The 24,127-nt window shown below is 38.2% G+C and overlaps 1 protein-coding gene across 1 annotated transcript in view; it reads left to right on the top strand.

Annotated features, from left to right (window-relative positions):
* LOC120514398 overlaps positions 1-24,127 on the top strand; it is a 237,859-nt gene that overhangs the window by 149,815 nt on the left and 63,917 nt on the right. The window contains exon 2 of the mRNA XM_039734748.1: positions 6,450-6,623. Within this exon, the coding sequence (XP_039590682.1) occupies positions 6,487-6,623 (137 nt within the window). The 5' untranslated portion in view covers positions 6,450-6,486. The remainder of the gene's footprint in view (positions 1-6,449; positions 6,624-24,127) is intronic.

Here is a 24,127-nt window from a genome sequence, read left to right as displayed (position 1 = left end):
AATCAAACATCTCATGAGAGGCCTGAAAATTGCTGTCCACCGACGGTCTCCATCCACCCTGTCAGAGCTTGAATGGATCTGCAGGGAAGAAAGGCTGAAAATTCCCCAATTCAGGTGCATGGAGCTTGTGGTGTCATATACAAGAAGAGTCCAGGCTGTAATCACTGCCGAAGGTGTTTCAATAAAGTACTGAGTAAAAGGTCTGGATACTTGTATCAATATGATATTTCAGATTTTAATTTTAATAAACTTGAAAAAGTTTCTAAAATGTTATTTTCGATTTATCATTATGGAGTATTGAGTGTTACTTGATGAAGAAAAAATGAATTTAACTGACTTAGCATAAGGCTACAACATAACAAAATGTATGAAAGTAAAGGGGTCTGAATACTTTATGTATGTATGTATGTATGTATGTGTTGTGTGTGTTTTTTTATTTTTGCAACTTAACACTTTGTGTCATATTAAAGAACAAACAAAGGTAAGAAGGAAGTGTGGAAAAAAATCCCATCAGCAATTGCAGAGTGTGTGACTTTTATCAAGTGACTTCAGCATCAAGCTGCTGATGTTGGTTCAGATCATTTAGCTTAATAGCTTTTCCTTGGCAGATACTAAAATGCTCCAGTGTGTCACATTCATCTTGTGAATATCGGGAAACATCACAAAAAATGTAAAATAGAATCAAGCATGTTTTTTAATGAAATGCTATGGATACTTGTTGTTTCCACGCTTGATTCTCTTTTCTTTGCTTGAATGACATGAAAATAATGATTTAACAGTACCAAGCTGCCTGTGAAAAGCTGTATTGAAGGAGGCAGTGCATAAAAGAAGAGGTCACTTCATTCCACATGATGAGGGCCACATGAGTGTGTTTGTCTTATGATTGCAATTTGATTTAGATCAGGCTGTAAACAACTTGTGTTTAAGTCACTAGGGTTGAACAGAGGGCAATGAGCAGAAGTTTGGAAGTTGTTAGTTCACTTTTAGTACACAGCAATTACAACAGTGTTATGCGACTGCAAATAATTCTTGGACTGTTCTGTTCTTCGGCTGAAATTTCATGGAAGCAGTTGATGCTGTGTTCTCAATTTGATGAGATGAAAAATTCTACTCATGTTTTATCTTTGTTGATTGTAAAGTATTTGAAACTACGTGGAATTAAATGTTTAGGAGGTCCACAATGGCTGCAGGTTTTTGCTTTAACCAACTTTCTAATTAGTGCCCATTTATTTGTTACTAAAGTAATGTGGTTTTGTGCCTAGTTTTAGTTAACTAATTTTTTATGATTCAGAACACTTTGTTGCCTTTTTTAGTAAACGTCTACATTAAGGACGTTTTCGGAACCAGACATCTGTTAAAAATATGGTGCAAATGACAAAGGAACCGCAACTCTCCAGCTAACGTGCTTCCATCTAAACTAGTATAAATACATCATGTATCATCTGGGTTAATACAATGTTTTAAAATAAATGGGAGACAAGGGAAGGGGCAAGAGGTGCAAATCTGTTCCGGACTGTTTAAACATATGGAAAATGTTCTCAGAAAACAAAAAATCTAGAATGAGATAAAGGTTTTCCTTGAAAGAATGAAAGCACAAACGAGCCATATAATTAAATGGCAAGTTTCGTTATCTGCTACGCCTGGCTTCTAAGTATAAAACTGGCTAGAATAAAAACCTGCGGCCACTGTGGACCTCTGGTACAGGAGCCAGGCACCCTTGGTTTAGGCTTTGAACCTGTGGGCAGTTCTTGCTGTGAAGGTAATGTGGACATTGATGAACATTTTATCAACACAATGCAGTTAATCATGACTGAGTGAGCTTGTCAGTTCCTGCTCAAACTGAAGGAGTACAACATCAGATATGTTTCTTAATATTCAATGTGAAGCATGAAAGCAAGCATCCACTGTGTAGAGACGTTGTGCAGGCCTATTCTGTTTTGTGTGCTTCTGCAGATTCATAACAGTTAAGTGGAAGCCTTTTTATTAAATGTAATAGGAAGTTTTGAGATGGTACAAATCAAGAGCAGCTGCAACACATTATACATTGGTTTGTTTTTCAAATTGTAGCTGTGTATCTGCCAATGATGTGAATAATGGCTAAAACACATGAAAAAAGTCATTCCCTGTGGCTTACATATAAAACATTTTCCCGTAAGCGTCCAAGCTTTTAGGCAAGAGAGGGGGATCATTTTGAAAGTGTAGAAGGCGGCTTCCTCTCTGCTGCTCAGAAAAAAAACTTGTTTTATTTGATGTGCGAAATGTAGATGTTCTTCTTTCTATATAGGCTTCAGTAAATGTAACATTGAACTTGATCATGATTCTGCAAAGGAATATCAAGCTCTGTATCAGGGTTAATTTTTTTGTTGTGTCAAACCACAGTATAAAAATGAAAATTTGACTTTTTGTTCGGATTACACAAAATTGCACAAGGAAATTAATATAAAGATTAAAAGCTTAGTATATTTGGTTAGCACATCCAATTTCTCTACATGCGAGCCAATCTCTTTGGTAGTTTCTAAGGAACTCATGCCAGAATACCTACACATTGTTTCTCCCTACTTGATATACAGAAAGAGAATAATTATAGAAAAATCTGTCAGTTTTACACTGTACATTCTTAGAAACAAAGGTGCAAGAGTGGTAACATTGAGGCAACAGTTTTGGTTCTTAAAAGACCCATCCACACAAAGGTTCCAGAAAGAACCATTATTAATTTAGAACCATAACAGGCTCCATACAGTAAATAACCAGGAATAGATGGCAACAAATTTGTAAAATACCAGTGGGTCATGTTTTTAAAAGGACTCTTTAACTGCTTACAATAGCACAGGCTAAGTCCAGGTTTTCTTTATATGTTAGTGTCCTACTAGGTAGCCTACCATACATTACAGATTTTGTTCCCTAACCCCACATATTAGGAAGTTTTTTCAAAGGACAAACAACCAACTTCGTATAAAAAGAACCTGTCCCAAAATAAAATAGTGCTTTGTCGAGCAGTAGTTCTACGAGAAACACATACAGCCCAGTACAGAACCATCTAGTGCCATGAGAAAGCATTTATTTTTTATAAGGGTACAATAAAGTCCAGTCCCAACAGATCCAATTTCTTCTATCCCATTTTTTTAATTAACTCATACTGCCAGGAGTGAAAGTACTGTATGTGTCGGTGGGAAACAAATACAAAATTCACTGACTTTACCAACTCTGCAGTCTTTGGGACATTATAATCAGCGTCGTCTTTTTGTACCACGTTTGCTGTTCCTCATCTCTTGTGTGTTATCATTTTTATATATTTATGTAATTACAGTGCCTATAAAAATGTTTAACCCACTTACAATCACATTTTAGTGTTATACAGTCACATAGGATTTAATGTTGAGCAACAGAAAAAGACTCTTCAATGTAAAATTATAAAGAGATCTCTGTACGGTGGTCTAAGTTAATTACAAATATAAAACCCCAAAGAATTGATCACGTAGATATTCATCCCCTTTAATGTGGCACACCTTAATCATTTCAGATACAGTCAATCGGTTTTAGAAGTCCCATAATTAGTTCAGTGGAGACCACCTGTCTGTAGTCAAGGTGTTTCTACTGACTGTAGTGTAAATGCACCTTATCTGCAAGGTCTAACTTGCGGTGAGTCAGTATGGTGGCCTAACCTACTCCAAGCAACTATGTGAACAGGTGATTGGAAAGCACAAGTCAGGGGATGGAGACAAGAAAATATCCAAGTCACTGAGTATCCCTCAGTGCCCAGTTAAATCAGTCATTAAGAAATGGAAAGAGTATGGCACATCTGTATATATTCCAAGAGCAGGGCATCCATAAAAAAAACTGAGTGATTTTGCAAGAAGAAAAAGACTAATGATGGAAGCCACTAGGAGGGTCTGTGAGAACCCGGAGTTACAAACTACAGTGGCTGAGACTGGAGAGATTGTCCAGGCAACTGTTGTTCAGGTGCTTCACCAGTCACAGCTTTGTCAGAGAGTGGCAAAGAGAAAAAATGCAAGTGACATCTCAGATCGAGTTTAACAGAAGGCACATATAAGACTCTGAAGTCAGGTGGAAGAAGGTTCTATGGTATAATGAAACCAAAGGTTAGCCTTTTCGCCATCAGAATAAAAATACTTTTTCAAAAACACACCATCGCCACTGTGAAGCACTGTGTTGGCAGCATCATGCAGTGGAGATGCTCCTCTGCAGCAGATCCAGGATGGCTTATAGATTAAAATGAATTAAAGTAAAATACAGTGGAGTCCATAAGGAAAAATTAGATGTAGTCTGCAAGAAAGTTGTGCCTTGGGAAAAGATTTGTTTTCCAGTAAAACAACAACCAAAGCATAAATCCTTAGTTACACAGAAATGGCTTAGAAATGGAAATGTTAATGTCCTGGGGTGGCCAAGTCAGAATCCAGAACTCAATTCAGTTGAGAATTTGTGCCTGGACTGGAAAACCATGTTCACTCACAGTCCTCATGCAACTTGACACAGAGCTGGAGCAGTTTTACAAAGAAAATGGGGGATCCTTTAGTGTCCAGATGTGCAAAATTGATTGATGGAGATCTGTGCACACAGAGTTAAAGCTGTCATGGCTGCCAAAGGTGCATCTACAGAAAAATTGTGCAATCTATTATTTTGTATTTTATGTTTGTAATTACTTCAGATCACTTTTCATAGATCGGTTTTCACTTTGACATTCTGTTGACCAGTGTGAAAAAAAAATCCAACATGAATCAATATTTTATAATAATGTGAAAACTTCCAAGAGAGTGAGTACTTTTTATTGGCACTGTAGTTAATTAAAGAATTAAGAATATTTGGTAATGGATGGATGGATATAATTAATTTAAAAAACATATTAGGGATTATCAGATTGCTTTCATTTAAACAAAAGTTGCAGTGTAGCACTTGTAGTCCACCCCATTGTTGTTGCTATTATGAAATACAGTGCTGTAGTAAAATAATATTATCAAAAATCGCTAAGCAAATGGAAGACTTTTAGTGTAGAGAGAGAAAGGAAGCTTTATTCTTGTCTGTCTCCACAGTGAACCACACTGAAACATTGTTAAAACACAGAAGTCAGAAGCAATGGCAAGTTCAGTATCATATAATTCAAGAGAGGCTTCCATGCAACAAAATAAAACATAAGCTTTTGGTAAAATGCGAATACAATAAGTAAAATTTGTAAAACCTAATAAATTAAAACATACTTTAGTTTTTGATTTGAAGGGAGGAGGAAAAACATCAAATTAACATGCTTTCTTTCTGACAAAGAACTCTCCTAACAGACCTAAATTCAGTAGTGGGGTACAGCAATCTTTAACAATGGAGTGCACGTGGATTAGTCAAATATGTTTGGACATGTAATTTTGACATTATACCTTCCTCATGAAAGCCTTCCCACTCTACTTCACTCCTGTAACATTTACTTGCCTATTAATGACATTGCTGTGGTTTTAAAATGAAAGGCCAGAGAAGGAGGCAACTGGCAATTACGTATTGAATGAATAGGCACTCAAGAGCAGGACTGTGCTTTTAAATGATTATCTTCTGATTGTCATATTTTTATATATTTCATTATGATTCTTGAACATGTTGAGTTATGCTTCGGTAATAAGTGGCTTACATTTTAATGGTTTATTAATTTGAAATGGTTACATATCACTTTATGGTGTTATGATTTGTGTCAGCTTCTTGTTCTGCACACAATGTTGTTTCCTAAGAGACCTCTGTTCATGCTAGATAAAATATATAAGCTGTATTATCCAAAACTGTCATGACCCCTAAGATTCAATAATAATATTTTTTGCCTTGTTGTTTTATACGGTATATCCCATAGTGTTTTTGTTAAATAATAATTTAATTGATTGTAGGGCTGAGAATGTTAATTTAAACCTCACTGAAAAACAGATAGTTTTATCTTGCAGCTGTGGATAATTGCATACTTCTTAAGCACACTCAAACACACACTACACACAATGGATTATTGAAGAATAAAGCTCTCATACAGTACATAAATATTGTATTTTTCTTGACTTTTAAAGCTGATGTAATAACATAATAAAATATCTGTTTGAGACACATGAAAGTACCACATCAGACCAACTGTTTTCTATCAAGTGATGAAAAGAAGAGCATGGCTGTATTTCGTGTTTGTCTCTTTAAAAGGAACTCGTCTAACAGGTTAAAGAAATATTCTTATCTAGCATTCTAGTACAAGTTGATATACATGCATAAGTGTATATTAATACAAGATACATTTATATGTAAATAGCAAAAATCAGAAGTAATCATATGTTGGCATGACCATTTAAAGAATTAATCAGTGCAGGCATTTTATCATTGATTATATTTACTGTTCTGTGCATTTTTGTAATTGTGAAGAACTCGTCCTAATAGGCAGCTCTTTCAGTGGCAATTTTTCTTTTCTTTGCTTTATCTTTCAGTTTTTTGCAATAAGCCTCATATCTGCAGTCTTCATCCATGGCCTCTTTGAGGAATGGCCCAAAGGGAACTCCAGAATCTCAGCACCATAATGTTTTGTTCCTTGGAACAGTTGCCGTAGCATCAGCTTTTCTGGTCACCATCTTTATTGCACTGTTGTGTGTAGGATGTAAACGGTAAGTTAAAACATCACTTAAACTTAATAGTTTTCAGGACAAAATCTTTGAATTCTATCAGAGTATCACATCAGAATATGAGCTTTTAAGAGGATGAATGTGGGACAGGGAAAAGGGGTTTTTCTTTTATTTTTAATTAAAGAGATCCAAAAGAGCAGACAAGTAGGTAGGGTTAGTTTCAATTGAGACAAGGTTAATAAAACCAAAAGGGCTAAAGTACAGGTAAGTTGTTGTCCAGATAGCAAGTCAAGAAACAAATAAACTTAAAAGTGATTTGCACTGTACAAAAGATACAAATAAATCATGATTTAATAACAACTATTTACTTTTAAAAGCATCAAAGGACAGAATCCAAGCAAACCAATGTGATGAGAAAGTGACTTCACAAAATGGCACAATAATGATGTCACTGACAGATAAATCCAAATAAAACAAAATTCCTTGACATTCGGTAAAACAGAGTAAATTACTTTATTCTTTGGACTGTGGTTTCTGCCATGTAGTTTGAATAACTTTTTATGTGTGTTTAAATTTCACAGGATGGTCTACAGTAGATGTTAGATGCCAGAAATCTTTAACCAGGATGTGCATCAAGTATAGAAAGGTCTAGGATACTGTTAAGGGACATCTAGGTTTAAAGAAGTAAAGTGTTTCTTGATCTTTTTCCTTTCTGAAGTTTTTTTTTGTTTATCCATTACTACTATATAAAACAGATCACCTTTTAGAAATGTATCTTTGAGTACTGAAACTCTGTAACTTCATTCACACCTTGATTCACAATTTTGGCACATAGGTAGAAAGCCTCTGGTACAAAATTGTCTTTTGTCTTTAAAGAATCAATTTAATTTATCTCTTAACATTTCAGGATATACACTTCAGTGTTCTTTGGGTGGGTGAAAGTGACCTGGGATGGGTATAACTCTCAACAGTGCTACTGTGTTTGACAGGATGTTTATATTTCACATACAAAGGGCTAGGAGAGGAGTGATGGTTATTGTTTGTTTCTGTGCTACTTTTGTCCCACTTTATGCTTGAATTATCAAATATCCATCTGGTTTTACACATATTTTCAAGTGATATTTACACTTATTTATTTTCCTGTGTATTTGAATATAAGGAAAATCTGCATTTTACCTATAATAAACCCAATTAAAATTAATTATTTAATTAATATTGTTTTTATCAGTATGCTGCTTTTGGAATATGTGAATTTCGCCTTGGGGATTAATAAAGTATCTATCTATCTATCTATCTATCTATCTATCTATCTATCTATCTATCTATCACCTAAAAAGTCAAATACTTATACTTTAGTTTGAGTAGAATAAGCCACTTAGCAACAGATATATCATCCATTATTCTTCGTAACCCGCTTATCCGAGACAGGGTTATAGGGCAGCTGAAGCAAAAATTTCTGAACAGGGTGCCAGTCCATCACAGTATGAACACACAAACACACACTAGTGCCAATTTAGAATCACCAATTCACCTAACCTGTGTGTCTTTAAACCCTGGGAGTAAACCTATGTACCAGGAGGAAGCCCATGTGAAAACGAGGAAAGCATGCTTATGCCACAAAGAGAACATCCTGGGAGGTGACCTCAGTCCCCTTACTACAGAAAAATAGTTCTACCACTGTGTCGCCTGGATATAATACAGGCAAAAGTTTCAATTGACTGTAGTATAAACGCACCTTATCTGGAAGGTCCAACTTGTGGCAAATCAGTATGGTGATCTAACCTACATAATGACAAAAAAACTCTAAGCAACTCTGTGAAAAGGTGATCGAAAAGCACAAGTCAGGGGATGGAGAGAAGAAAATATTTAAGTCACTGCAGTGTTGATTTTGTTGATAAAAACTAAGACAAAAAATACTTGTCAATGACACTTTTTCTGTGGTGAAAACGGAACAAAAACTGAGTAAAAATGCGGCATCAATGACAAAAACTAAGATGGATCCTTTTAAAACCAAAATTATCAGCTAAACAAAACAAAAATGTTATAAACAGACAACAGGACAATGAGCGTGTGAAGTTTTTTTTACACATCTCTATCATACATGACATGGTCCGGCAACAAATAAAGAGCATTAATACAGTGTTACAGTTTTTAAAACGTCCATGCACTCTTGTAATTGACTTAAGACTAGTTTGGGGCCTCAGGAAATCATGATGTCAACCAGAATCCTTCTCCACTCTGATCTGCTAGGACGACCAACATGATTGTTGGGTGATAAAAGTGGCCAGAAATATGGAGCACCTTTAACTATAACACTGATAGAAATAAACCCATTGTGAGCATTGTAGAATGAAGCTCACAGGAAAGAACAGCACAAACCTGAAGAGTCATCTAGAGGAGCACCATCCTCAGATTAATGCCAAAGTATGTAATGTTATCTAGGTGGTAACTTGCCTGACGCCAATACCAATATCTCTGGCTCTTGCTCACCCTGCTAATACTAATGCGTCAAGTATGACGGTTTATTTTACGTGTGCTACTAGTAGGGATGTCACATCCATAGTAAGGTCGGTACTGCACTCTTGCTTGACCACAAATATAAGAATAACTTTGGATGGCACAATAATAAAGTACATATGAACAGTGGTGATAACACAGCACCACATCAACATGTCGAGAAGAAAACCAGCACAAGTCATGTCTGTCAATACTATGTGTTCAAGAATTTCAGCATGCAATCAGGAAAAACGTGCTTATTAATGAAAGAAAAGCCAATACACAGACACACACAGGCTTTTGTTTTTTCCAGTTTTATCCCTGTACAAGTTAGTTACGAAACAGATTCATGCAGCTTCGAGAGCGCAATCAGATGTTCTCCGCCTCATATGTGAGTTCTAACCGTTTAGCTTGCAATGTCACGCATTTGTTACAGCAGAATAAATAACAGGTGTGGGTTAATCCCTTATATACAATGCCCTACACAGTCTAGATAAAGGAGGAGAAGTTTCGGATTCACTCCTTGATTGTATTGAGCACATCAACACCTTGGTCCGCACATCCATCCATTTTGTAACTGGTAGATATAGTTCAGAGTTGCAGGTGAAATTACCTTGCACGCATTTACTTACAGTGGTGTGAAAAACTATTTGCCCCCTTCCTGATTTCTTATTCTTTTGCATGTTTTTGTCACACAAAATGTTTCTGATCATCAAACACATTTAACCATTAGTCAAATATAACACAAGTAAACACAAAATGCAGTTTTTAAATGATGGTTTTATTATTTAGGAGAAAAAATCCAAACCTACATGGCCCTGTGTGAAAAAGTAATTGCCCCCTTTTTAAAAAATCACCTAACTGTGGTGTATCACACCTGCATTCAATTTCCGTAGCCACCCCCAGGCCTGATTACTGCCACACCTGTTTCAATCAAGAAATCACTTTAATAGGAGCTGCCTGACACAGAGAAGTAGAACAAAAGCACCTCAAAAGCTAGACATCATGCCAAGATCCAAAGAAATTCAGGAACAAATGAGAACAGAAGTAATTGAGATCTATCAGTCTGGTAAAGGTTATAAAGCCATTTCTAAAGCTTTGGGACTCCAGCGAACCACAGTGAGAGCCATTATCCACAAATGGCAAAAACATGGAACAGTGGTGAACCTTCCCAGAAGTGGCCGACCGACCAAAATTACCCCAAGAGCGCAGAGACGACTCATCTGAGAGGTCACAAAAGACCCCAGGACAATGTCTAAAGAACTGCAGGCCTCACTTGCCTCAATTAAGGTCAGTGTTCACGACTCCACCATAAGAAAGAGACTGGGCAAAACGGCCTGCATGGCAGATTTCCAAGACGCAAACCACTGTTAAGCAAAAAGAACATTAGGGCTCGTCTCAATTTTGCTAAGAAACATCTCAATGATTGCCAAGACTTTTGTGAAAATACCTTGTGGACTGATGTTGAGCTTTTTGGAAGGCAAATGTCCCGTTACATCTGGCGTAAAAGGAAGACAGCATTTCAGAAAAAGAACATCATACCAACAGTAAAATATGGTGGTGGTAGTGTGATGGTCTGGGGTTGTTTTGCTGCTTCAGGACCTGGAAGGCTTGCTGTGATAGATGGAACCATGAATTCTACTGTCTACCAAAAAATCCTGAAGGAGAATGTGCGGCCATCTGTTTGTCAACTCAAGCTGAAGCGATCTTGGGTGCTGCAACGGGACAATGACCCAAAACACACCAGCAAATCCACTTCTGAATGGTTGAAGAAAAACAAAATGAAGACTTTGGAGTGGCCTAGTCAAAGTCCTGACCTGAATCCAATTGAGATGCTATGGCATGACCTTAAAAAGGCGGTTCATGCTAGAAAACCCTCAAATAAAGCTGAATTACAACAATTCTGCAAAGATGAGTGGGCCAAAATTCCTCCAGAGCGCTGTAAAAGACTCATTGCAAGTTATCGCAAACGCTTGATTGCAGTTATTGCTGCTAAGGGTGGCCCAACCAGTTATTAGGTTCAGGGGCAATTACTTTTTCACACAGGGCCATGTAGGTTTGGATTTTTTTTTCTCCCTAAATAATAAAAACCATCATTTAAAAACTGCATTTTGTGTTTACTTGTGTTATATTTGACTAATGGTTAAATGTGTTTGATGATCAGAAACATTTTGTGTGACAAACATGCAAAAGAATAAGAAATCAGGAAGGGGGCAAATAGTTTTTCACACCACTGTACATATACAACACAGTGGCTATGACGTCAACAGTCGTAGTATTTAAAAATCGAAGCAAGTTCCAAATAAAGTGCCTATTTGGCTTGTCCGCATCATTGATGAAATGAACTGCTACATTTATTAATATTAATTAAATGTATTTAGTATTTCAGTACTTGAAGCGCTTGAAGCGCATCTCCCAATTAATACGATTATGTACGTTGTGGAATGGGACCCGGACACAGACAGACGGACATCGTTTGTTGCACCCAACACACGTTTATTATATACAGTATTTACAGTTCAGTGCACATCCCAGGACCTCCAGCACTGATCCCCCAAAGTCCAGGCCTCACAGTCCAAATGCCTTTCTCCTGGCCGCCTCCAGTCCCCTCTCCAGCTCTGTCCTCCTCCACCCGACTTCCGCCACTGAATGAAGGGAGGCGGCCCCTTATATAGGAACCCGGATGGGCTCCAGCTGCTTCCCGGAATTCCTCCGCAGACATGCCCCAGTGTGGCGGAAATGCCGGTTGCGCACCCGGAAGCCCTTTGGGTGTCCCTGCTCCTCTTCCTCCCAGCACTTCCTGGTGTGGCGGAAGTGCTGAGGTCCAGGGTTTTTCAGGCACCGGGGCTCCGCCTGGCGGTGGCCACGTGACCCTACAGGGTTGGGCTTCCAAGCCCTCTACCCGTGGCCCCCAATACAACCAGGGCAGTCGCCCCCTCGCGGTCTGGAGGAGGTACAAGCCCTCCTCCGGTCCTCCTGGGCGTCCCGGCTGAGCTCCACCCCCAGCCGCCTGCGACAACATGTACATTATGGCAAAACAGCATTGCTTCATTGCTGAATATGAAGTAAACACTAAATCTGTGTTTAATGTTTGGTTTTTGAGGGCAAACTAATTTTTATTAACATAATTCCTAAAATGTGAAGAATGTAGTAAAAGCATTTATGTCATATCCATTTTTTTGGCACAATCTTAAAGCAGCATAACTAAGGCATGTTGCAGGCCAGAAGATTGTGAGGACAAACCAGAACTGCCATTATCTGTTCTTTTGGAGTAAATCCTTTCTACTCCTTCTCTTAATTTTATGTTTTTACTCTGTGCATATTAATATGCGAAATAAGACAGCCATCTGATTTTGACTAATTTACTTATAATTTGGGTCGACTAAAACCTATTTACTTTTTCTGATTAAAATTAATTTATTTTTTGTCGACTAAAACTAGATTAAAACCAATAATAATTAACTGACTAAAATGTGACTAAAACTGCAATGCAATTTAGTCAGAAGATTAAGACTAAAACCAAATCTAAATGAATTTTCAGAATTAACTCTGAGTCACTGAATATCTAATGGAGTCCATTTAAATCAGTCATTAAGAAATGGAAAGAGTGTGGCATAGCCACCAAGAGACTTATGAGAACTCACTACAAGCTACCTGGAGAGACTGTGTTGAAAACAGTTGTTCTCTATTGGTTAACCATTTGCAACTTTATGGGAGATTCACAAAGTGAAACTCACTGTTAAAAATAAAAAATAAATAAATATGCATTACATCTCAGCTATAGTTTGACAGAAGGCACATGGAGAACTCTGAAGTCAGCTGGAAGAAGGTTCTCAAAATTCAGCCTTTTCACCATCAGATTAAACACCATGTTTGTTGCTAGCCAAACACTACACATTGTAAAAAACACACCATCCTGACAGTGAAGCATGATGATGGCAGCATCATGGTGTGGGGATGCATCTCTGTACCAGTCCCTGGAAAGCTTGTGGAGTAAAATGGCTATAACGAAGTATAGGGAAATCCCTGGAAGATTTGCAAGACAAAGACCCCAAGCGTAAAGACCAACCTACTAATGAATAGCCTATAAACAACAGTTTGAATGTCTTGAAGTGGTAGGGTCAGAGTCCAGATCTCAATCCAGTTAAGAATTGAAGAAGGCTGTTCACTCATACCAACCCTTCCACCCCCAAATGCAACCTGGCAGAGTTTGAGTGGTATTGCAAAGAAAAATGGGGAAACATTGTAGTGTCCAGATGTGTGGAACTGGCCTGTGCACACAGGCTCAAGGCTGTCATGGCTTCCAAAGGTGCATCTACTAATTACTGACTTGAAAAGGTGAATACTTATGTGATAAATTACTTTGTATTTTATATTGTAACAGAATAAGATGCTTCTCGCACCCTTGCACCCTCAGACACCACGTCAGACACTAGGTAAAAGTCCAATAATTATATTTATTTTATAATAAAGTGCACAAAGCACCCTCTACTCCCAAATACTCCAATAAACAATAACCAATAACAAAACCTCCACTCCCAGACGCTTAGCCACCCTGCCTCCCAACTCAGCTCATCGTCTGGGAGCTCCCACAGTCCTTTTATATTCCCTGACCCGGAGGTGTTCCTTCCCAACAGTCCACAAGTCCTTATTCCTTCCGGGTCAGGGTAAATAATGTTTTTCTCACCCCGGAAGCCCGTCGCTCTTCCTATGACGAACTTCCGGGTCATAGGGCATGAAGAACTCTTCGGTCCTCCCTGCAGCTCCCTCTCGTGGCCCCCATGGCATCCAGCAGGGCGGTGCATAAAAACTACATGGTCCATAATGCCCTGCTGGTCTTCTGGGGACCTCCATGCTGCAAGGAGGGCTCCACCTGGCGGCTTGGGGGTATTGGCCGGGGTACATGGCCGGCCATATCTTACAATATTTATGATTAATGTATACCCTTTGGTGGAGCTCTGTTTTCCCTTTGACATTAACGGATATTCTTCTGATGATCATTGACAAAAAAGCCAAATTAAATCCACTGTAGTTCAATATTGTATGACAATAAAATGTGAAAACATCCAAGAAGCTGAATACTTTGTATAGGCTTTGTATACCCTTACTGCTATTTCAATGTTTTCTGCTGTACAGTAAAGGGTAAAATCATGTTACTGTTAAGCAACAATATTTAAACAAATAACAATTGGATAATTTTTCAGAAATGGTGCATGTACTTGTACACACAGACTTTAAATACTGGTTTAGCTCATCAAGTATCATCAATAAAAGTAGAAAGTAGAAACTTCTTTTGTCTGCATTAAATTCCACAGGCTCTGCACTCTGCCTCCAGGTAGCTCACTTCAGGAAATGTCAGATGGCTGACTGAGTTGGCTGGCAGGATGGCAGAGGAAGAGAGTGTCAAATCAGGGTGTGGTAGCTATGTTACAACTTTATCCAAGTCTTTGTTGTAAAATAGATTTACGCAGTGCACTTGAATGAGCTTTCTCCTCTTTTCTTTCTTCTTTGTTCCTATGGTTGTAAAATGTCAACAAAATAAGTTTACATCATTCACTTTAAAATTTCACTCCTTTTAATGTTTTTTATAGGCTTCTAGCAAAGACAATTTGAATTTCTTCCTCATCTCTGCTCCACTTCTGCTCTCCAGCTAATTTTTCTTTTTTTATCATATACTGTAGTATCCAGTTTCAAGTAACATGTTTGTTTTTGTTACAGGCTAATGCATTTTAGTGAGATTAGGAAGTCATACATCTAAATATACAGCCTGTTTTTTTCATGATATGTAGAGTGACACCAAACTCCAAAAGAGATCAGAAGAGTAGCCCACATTTAATAAAAAATGAAAAATGAACGCACTTTACTGGCATCCCTCAGGTGACAGAGAAAATGGCTCCAAGCCACTGTAGAGCTCCAGAAAGCAGACACACCTCATAATATCTTCCAGTCAACAGGAAAAATGATAGTCTTTCAAAGTTTACATAGCCTTGAAGTGGAGGAGAAAAACTGGCCTGCCTAAAGCTGTTAAGAACTGTATTAGAAAAAATAACACACTAAGAGCAATTCACATTGATGGATAGCAGGGATAAGACAGCTTTTAGGACTCCTCTGTGGCATCTCGGAGCAGTCAACAGCTTTGCAGTGGGGCACAGATCATGAGATGATTCCTTATCACATTTCTGAAGGAGCAGTTCCCCCATCTTCTCAGATACAACTGTAAATGTAGGAACTGACTAGCTGCAGAATTCTTTAAACTGTTTACATAGTTTTGTATACATCATAGACCGATAAGCTGAAGGAGGCTGTGGATTCTGTTACTGTTTCTAATCATTGATGTTATATGCTAAGAAAATCTATTTGTAACAAACCCTTTCAGGTAACCTTGATTTTGAGTTGTTTGTGCTGAATATCCCTGCTGGTTGTCATTTGGCAGAAATGCTCATTGTCAAGGGTGTTTCATTTCATGCCTGATAGAGTGTTTGTGGGGCAGTTTGTTTCTTAGTACCTTCTGTCTTAGTGAATCTCATACTATGAAGGTAATAGTATGAGAGTAGACCAGGATATGGACTGATGTCTGTTGACTCTGTGTACTTCCTAGAGGTACTGAAATTGGGCATGGCTACCTTTCTAATATGTAGCAGAATAATACCAATAGACAGCTTTCAATTATTTTGTTGCATACTGGTGAGAGTCTGAGAGCAGATGAAGACCACCAGATCATTCTAGCATACCAGTGACTTCTATAACAGAGTACTAGACTCTGCAAACTCCTTTCTTTTTCAGCCTGTTTCTGGACTCCTCTTTCCTTCTGCAGCAGTTGATAAACACTACATGTTTTAGAATAAAACAGTATATTTACAGATTTCTGGTTGGCATAGTGTGCAGAGCGTGGAAGAAGGGTCCCTAGAGTTGCACTCAATACATATTGCTGAAAAGATGTTGCAGCTGATTTCTTCTATTATCCCTCTGAGGCCAAAGTGTTGCTGAAAGATTATTTTGAGATTTGTGACTATCCTGAGCTGCTAGCAGCATAAAATATTCTCTTTGTATTCTGCAAACATCTGCACACTGCTTTCATGTAATCACGGGTACAGTCTTGATGATGCAATATTTGAGACATACTTGGGTGGTCAGACTAGGAAGCTTTTAGAAAATACAGTTAGTCAGGATGACTGGAAAATGTTTCGTAACAGCTTTACTCCTATTTCTTACCTGTCCATAATTGGCCACGATTTTCCAATAATTACCAATTTTGGGAAAATATCAGGTTTCTTTGATGTTTTCTTTTTCATTTTGTTTCAAAACAATTGTAACATATAATGTGAAAACCTCCTACTGTCATGATAATGTCTGTCTACATGAAACAACTCCACTCCCAGTGGACCAATTTTGCTTATATTTGGCACACTTATTCTCCAAGATCAGTTTTTGTTGACATATCTTAAAAAAGAGCACAATTGTGCATATTTTAAAATCTGAAAATCTCCTGCTGCAAAGAATTGTTTAACTGAGAAGCATTCAGTGCAGTTTCAGTCATTGGTTACTTTACTGTTTCAAATTAATCATCGGCAAGGTTAGTTTAGCTTGTAGGTTTTGTTGATTTTCATCTTGTACTCGTCCAACAGCTACACCTGAAAACAAAAACAGGGAAACACTGCAAAAGCTTATGCTTGCCTGAACCTCTGTCATAGCAGCCCACTTCTTCTACCCTTTGAAATTATACCGGGTAAATAATATGATGTTTGTGTAAGTAAAAGTAAAAAAAATGGAAGCTGCTTATATAGAAATGAATGAAAGATGGAACGTGTTTTCTAGCGCTGACACATTCTGCAAACAGAAAATACAAGTGTACTTAGGATTTCCATTACACTAAAACCAACACCACAACTGCATTATCTGCACATCATAATCTATATATATAATTCACTAAGGCAAGACACCCATGGAAAGCACGCCGGAAGGGGCATGGATTCACTAAGCCGATGACAAGTAAGATACCTATGGCGCACACAGGGAGGAGCCACGCCCACCAACTCCAAGACCATTGGATACGACGACAACTCGCAGAGCCACGGCCACCAACTTGGGCGCGACGACACAGAAAGAACAGCGTCATTTATATTTGTCTGTCGTAGAGGCCTCATGTACTTCCGAGCCACCTTGACTGTTCATAGAGGCATGTTCTCGCAGAGGTGAGTCGCCATATGCAGCGTGTAAAATAGTTTGTGAGGGGTATCCCATGGGATCCTTAAAACAATCCTTTACAACTGAGGTTAAAACACAATGTAGTAAGCAGTCTTTAAAAACCGAGTTTTCGGTTATGATGCACGACCGCGTGCACCATAGCAAACTGTTTTACACACTACATACAGCAATTCGCATCTGCGACAAACATGCGTCTTCTTCACTCACAGACAATTATATGTTGCTCTCTCCAGAGTTCCATCTTTTCATTCACTTTCTGTTGTATCCTCAAACCCTCCCTTTTTAGACAACTGTGTCTTTCCAGAAGTGTTTAGCATTCAATAAATAATTATGCATGACATTGAGCGTGTGTCTACCCTGCGTGGGTAAGCCGTTGAACCCCATTCGGGCTGCAAACCGTGGAATTCCCAGTAAGTGCGACTCATACGCTCCCACTGGTTGCGTCCCAACCCTTTGTACACACCCCCCTCCCACCTTGCTACTACCGTGGTCGGGTGTCTTGGTGGATTATATATAGAAAAGCAACCAAAACCGCACAGAGCAATGAGACGTGTACGTCAGTCACAGGTACATCTGGACTGTGTAAAGACGACGACTCAAGTGACGAGTTGGAGGTGGGCACATGAGCGGGCAGTGCATACTGAATGAGAAATCAGCAGACTAGCATGATGGACGGAGCTGAATGGACATCCTTCTCCTCTCCTCCCGTTCCAGACTCCGTGCCGTGCACCCCTATCCCTCCGTCTGGCAGGAGAAGACGCGAGGACGGTCCGCCAGTTTTCAGTCATGGACGATTGTGTGTTGGTTCGTTCCGTGCATTGTTACAATGTTGCTTTTCTTGCTGATTTATTACATTACTGATTTTTCAAATGTTAATTTTCACCCTGTGCTTAAAAATCATTAAAAAAAACCAGCCTGATTATGCGGCGTATGGTACACTGCGGGTTGGCTAGTGATTCAATATTTCCCTACACTATAACTTATTAGCAAAATGCCACAGTCATCTGCTGTCCTGAATTGTTGCAGCCTTGAATCTTCAACAGAGATTTTAAATCTTTATATTTAAGATATCATTGACCATAAAAATATAATGCACACATTTAGAGAGTGCTATAAGTCCTTATATTCTAATCAGTTTAAAGAAGACAAGACACAAGCTAATGTGTTTTTCATGCATTACAGATACCACAGCTAGATACTCTCAGTGCAGAGGAACTGGATAAACCTCTGACAATCACAGAATTACTAGACGCTATAAACTAACTTCAGAGTGTGAAAGGAACAGGCCCTGATGGCTGCCCTGTTGAATTTTATAAAAAAATGTCAATTAAGTTCACTCCCCTATTAGCAACATTTATAGAAGCCAGAGACAATAAAATTCTACATCAAACTTTTTGCCAAGCGTTAATTACCATCTCTCCTAAGTAAAAATAAGGACTTATTACAATGTGCATCATACAGACCAATCTCATTTCTGAATAACAATATTAAGATACTCTCCAAATTCTAGCTAGGAAGATTGCGAAAGATGCTTCCTTTGGTAATATCACAAAACCAAACTGGCAGACTGGCAGTACTGCCTGTTGCTACATGGTGGTAATTTTGTTTAATAAGCCTGGTACTAAACAAAAATTCTCTTTTTTTATATTATATATGTTTCTATATACTTGCATAAAATAAAGACTTGTGTGTATGTAGTCATAATAATGCAAAAAACAGTTCAAGTAATCTTCACCAAATTAACTCTGATCTCAAATATTTGTGTTTGCTAATAGAAGTATCTATTGATGATTGTTTTATTACAGGCTTTTAAATAAAATGTCTTCCTTTGCACGAGTGTTGCTATGCTTCTCCTTAGTAAAAGATAAATATCTGTTCTTCTTGTTTTGTTGAAATTGCTTCCAAATGACCTCAGATTAAATCTGCTAAGATATTTTGCCTTTTAAACAGCTTGCTGTTAGTGAACATCATGTACAATTAGCCTGAATTTGACAAACCATTTCTGATAGCCTGTCCAGAGTGTTTTTTGTTCCTTTCTGTTCTTCTACTGTCATCACTGTACACTTGAAGTTGTAATGAAGGGATTAATTCAGTATAGTAAACTTAAAAAATCATGTTTCTTTTGGTAGATCATGTACTGTCACATTTTTACATTAGTTACGTCATTTTGGCAACACTGTGTCTGCTTTGTAACACTTCCAACAGACTTAAAGAGCAAATTCAAATAAGAAGTTGTGAAAGCCAGATGATTGTGCAAAGCATTTTCCTTTATTTGTCATGCATTTTCTAGGTTTTCATGGTTTAGTGTGGTATTTTATATCAGATACAAGTTTCCACAATGACTGGAAGAAGTCATAAATTCTACTGTTTATGTGAAAGTAAAATCTATTAGCTTTATCCCTGTTTGTTAAGGCTGCCTATCCCATCTACCCCACTGAGATCAATTCTAATGTCTGTCTGAAGCACTGACTTAAAACTACAGTAGTGGGAAATCTCTGATTCTTTTCATCCATGTACACCTATTTACTGTTTAATGAAACGCAGGAGACCGAAACATCCATTCTTTTCTTAGACTGGCCAGTTCTCACAAAATAGAAACACAAGAGGGTCAATATAATTCCTAGTTGGAGATGTGCAATTTAGTACATTAAACCAGAAACAGAAGTAGATCCTAATGGTAGTCAGCTGGAGCAGAGTTGAGCAACAGCAGTCTTGAGGGCACACAGTGGCTGTAGGTTTTTGTTCCAAGCCAGTTTCTTAATGAGACTTTAATTATTACTGTTGAAGCTCTTATTGCTCAAGCAATACCTTTCTGCTTCATTTTAGATGTCTCATTTGTTAAGATTTCACACCCTTAATTTTGTCTTAAACAACCACATTTACTGTTTTTAATTGCACCTTTTTAGCAGTAAGATGCAAATGACAATAGAACCAGCAATTCTCCATCTAACTTGTCCCCATTTACACCTGTGTTTATTCACCATGCACTCTTTGGTATATATAAGAATGACATGACATTGCCGAGTTTAAATACTAAGAAGCCATGAAATTAAATATGAGCTGTTACTGGAAAAGGACTGCTTTCTGATTTAGCAAGTAGGTTGGAATAAAAACCTGCAGGCCCCTCCAGGACCAATTTGCTCACTTCTGAAATAGAGCTTTAATAGAAAAAGCTGCTGAAAGGCAGACAGAATTGCAATTCTACCTGCATCGGTCCTTCCATCCAGTTTAGATATGGGTGACAAATGAGAGATGTGGGACCTGCCAGCCTCTCACATGATTCAAGGTTTAGAACTGAGGTCCCCATATGGCTTGGCTGCTCAATGCAGTCCGTGGAAGGCAGCAATGGGATCAGGTCTGCAGTACGGAGGTTAAATCGGTGGGTTTTACCAAACTTGCCATTTAATTAGACATCCTGTTTATAATGTTTCTAAATTCAGCTTGAGAATTCTGTGTGAGCTCACAGTCAAGGCAGAGTTTTTCTATTAGGCTGAGTAGACTTTCAGATTATAGAACTGAGTTATGTCTCTTTGATGGTCCTATTAGCCAACTTTAAATCAGTTCCAATAAACCGACATACAGCCATGTATCAAATTATGTTACTCATCCGTGACAACCGTCATTGACTTGCAGAAAGAACAGTAGCATAAGCCCAATGAATCAATTCCAACAGCAAAGAATACCGGCGTGGACTAACACATTTATATTAGAACAGACTAGACGAGAAAAGGGTATTCAGTCAAACAACGCTCACAAGGAAGTCAGACTAGCAACTGAGTTCATACACCGTACAACCAAGAATTTGTTAGTTTAAGTGGTCATTCTAAGAGGCTTTAAAAGCACAAGGGTGGCATGAGTAACTTAGCAGTAGTGTGTACGTGAGTGGCGCCTGCACTAGACTGGCACCATTTCAAGAGCTTGTTCCTGCTTGGTGCCTAACGCTGCCAGGACAGACTGTAGCTCACATCAAGACTATAAGAGAACACGCAGGACAGAAACTGGAGGAATGAGTGGATGAGTGTTAAATCTTGCACATAGAATTGTTCAAAATCACTCAAAATTTTATACTAAGTATGTGAGAACTTTCAGTTTTGTTTGTTTTTAACTTAAGATTTCAAAATCTCAGCTCACTAACAGATGAACATTAACATAAACACTTTCAATAATGTTTTATTAAATGCTGACATCCCAGCTTTTTGAGTTGCTGTCTTTGTTTTTTTTTTTTTCTCCCTGGTTTACAGTAAATGCTGCTCAGATACTGAAACGGACACACACGTGCACCTTTTAATGTGCCAGCTGCGACTGAAAGCCCACTTGGGCTACATTAGCCGTCTACTCCTTTTTTTATAAGCTAGTCAGTTTACTCCAGTCCAGAGCCTAAATTCTCTGGCAGCAATGGGTGTGAAAGAAAAATGTACTGGATGGTATGTCAGTCCACAGAATTACTCTCCCTTAGTTGCTCTTTAATAAAAATATTTTCTGGAAGATGTCATCTGAATATTGCTGTCTAGGCCTAAAATCATCCCAGTGGCTGGCGCAATTTGAGAAAGAATCTGTCTGAATTGTGCAAATATGATGTTGCTTTGACTTTCGCAACAAACTACTGCTGGAAAAAGACCATCCATCTACAGGCCCTCCTCACCAGCTCTGTAAATCTTACTTTACTTGCTTGATGGATTTTCTTTTTGCTGGTGAGGTAGTGATCTGCATACTGCTTTCCTCTTCATTGGCTCTCCCTGAAATACTTTTCTTCACTCTTGAGTAGCAGCAAATACAAGCTGATGGAATCTCTGTGTTTCTCCTGAGAGGCTTTCTGGCAGCCATTAAAGTGTAAACGAACAACAAACTGGGGTAGGCAGCCAAGGAGTGGCTTAGTTGAAGAAAAAGAAAAAAAAAACACTGCAATTTGTTTTTTTAAAGTTACTAATGGCATGAAGTTGATAAGAGGAGAAGTGGGACAGTTTCATGGCATGATGGTGAGCAGAACATGATGGCCAGAACACAGATAGAAGGTTTTCTGTCCCAAAGAGAAAGCAAGCCTTTTATTTTATTACTGTTCCTTTTCTTGTTTTTTAACTCTTATGCCTCCCACTGACTCGACAGCACCTTCAATTTCGTTGTTCTTTTGTAAAAGTGACAATGACAATAAAGATTTATCTATCTATTAATGTGAGAGAATGGTGATTAACTGAAACTGCAGTGAATTACCAGAAAGCTCACTCAGGCTGGGGACTTCTGTTAGCAGGGATGTGCCCTAAGTGGGCTGTAGCCCACGAATTAGTGCCAACACTCCTAAGCACTTAAACAATCAGAAAAGAGTCTATAGAAAATGCTTATTTTTGTCAGCTTTGCTGGTTTTTCACTGAGCTGCTTTGAAAAGTTTATGGTCACAGCATGAATTTAGTGAAGAACTGAATCACTTTGAGGAAATTCATAGTCAGGGATGCTTTGTTTTAATAAAGGGTCTTATGCATCATTAGATTAATAAAGACATGCTGCACATTTTTTATTTCCTAATTTTCAGTATTTCTTCTCACTTCAGACAGGTAGGATTTACTGGTTAAATCTTTTGGAGAATATTTGGATAATAGATTTGAATTTCCTGTTGTTGCCTGGACATTGTAAGTCCAGTCTCACAGGCTAGCTTTACCCAAGACCCTTGCATTAATGTTGACGCTTAAAGTTATGGGTATTCTTCTTAAAATATGTCTGTAAATAACATAACAATGAATGTCAGTGCAGCATTCTAGTTACCAGAATATGAATTACAAACAAATTTCACTGCATGTTGTACTTGTAAAACTGTATGTGACAAATAAAAATCTTGAATCTTGAAACAGAATATTATAGCGACCCGTGGTGGAGTCTTTAAAGATTTTAGAGCCGAACTCTGCCATGCACCTCTCCCAAGCTGTCGGCTAGCGGATTGCCAGCGTTATGCACGCAGCTGCACCCAGCTCTTTAGATAACGAGCACTCGTGTCCCATACACCGCACGACTCCGAGTGTCTCGGCAATAATTGCTTAGATAGAATCTTAGCAATGATACAGTTCTGTCCTGTTGTATCTTTTTATTAACAGATAGCCAGTAAAACAAAGCTTAAAACTCATTGTATAGCCATTGTCAAGGTCATTTACAGAGCCATCTTTCTCATTGATGGTGACTATTTACAATAACAACAACCCCGGACGGCGATAACCCAACCCACCCCACTGATTGAGCACAAACACATAACACTTACAACAAGAAAGACAATTAGGTTACTAAGTTAATTCCGACACAACAATAAGCTTTACATAAATTACCCATAAATTCCCCACAAACTATTTACATAAATTACCCATACGGCGTCACTCCACCAGCGCTTGCTGCCGGGTCGTTACAATATACTAACCTGCAAGTTGTACAGTTTTTTAGCCGGGGAAAGTGTTTTGAAAATGGTTGTGGTTTAAAATGCTTCTAGGTTTCTGTTAAAAACCCCTCCATAATCACTAAGCTTTATTTATTAGTATATAGAAAATTGAACACCCACTTTTATGTTAGAATCCCTCCAGCCACCACATCTACTCCCTCACCACATTCACAACATATGTTAAACTTGCTGAATTCTATTTCAGGGTCATCAGAGATTTTCATTTAGTGGCCCGTCTCCTTATTGTAGTGAATATAGGCTTTTTATTTTCTGGTTTCAGTTTTTTTGTATTATCAGATTACATATGACATGCACCTAACATATACTGTAACAGGTGTCATCTAACCTTTTTGGTTCTTTTCTAGATGGTGTGCAGGAAAAAATGCCAAAACCAACTATGAAACTGTTTCTTGTTACCTCTTACCTGTCTGCA

Source organism: Polypterus senegalus, chromosome 14 (genome assembly GCF_016835505.1).
Source record: "Polypterus senegalus isolate Bchr_013 chromosome 14, ASM1683550v1, whole genome shotgun sequence".
NCBI lineage: Eukaryota > Metazoa > Chordata > Cladistia > Polypteriformes > Polypteridae > Polypterus > Polypterus senegalus.
Note: the sequence above shows the minus strand (reverse complement) of the source record. Positions and strands in the feature narration are given on the sequence as shown.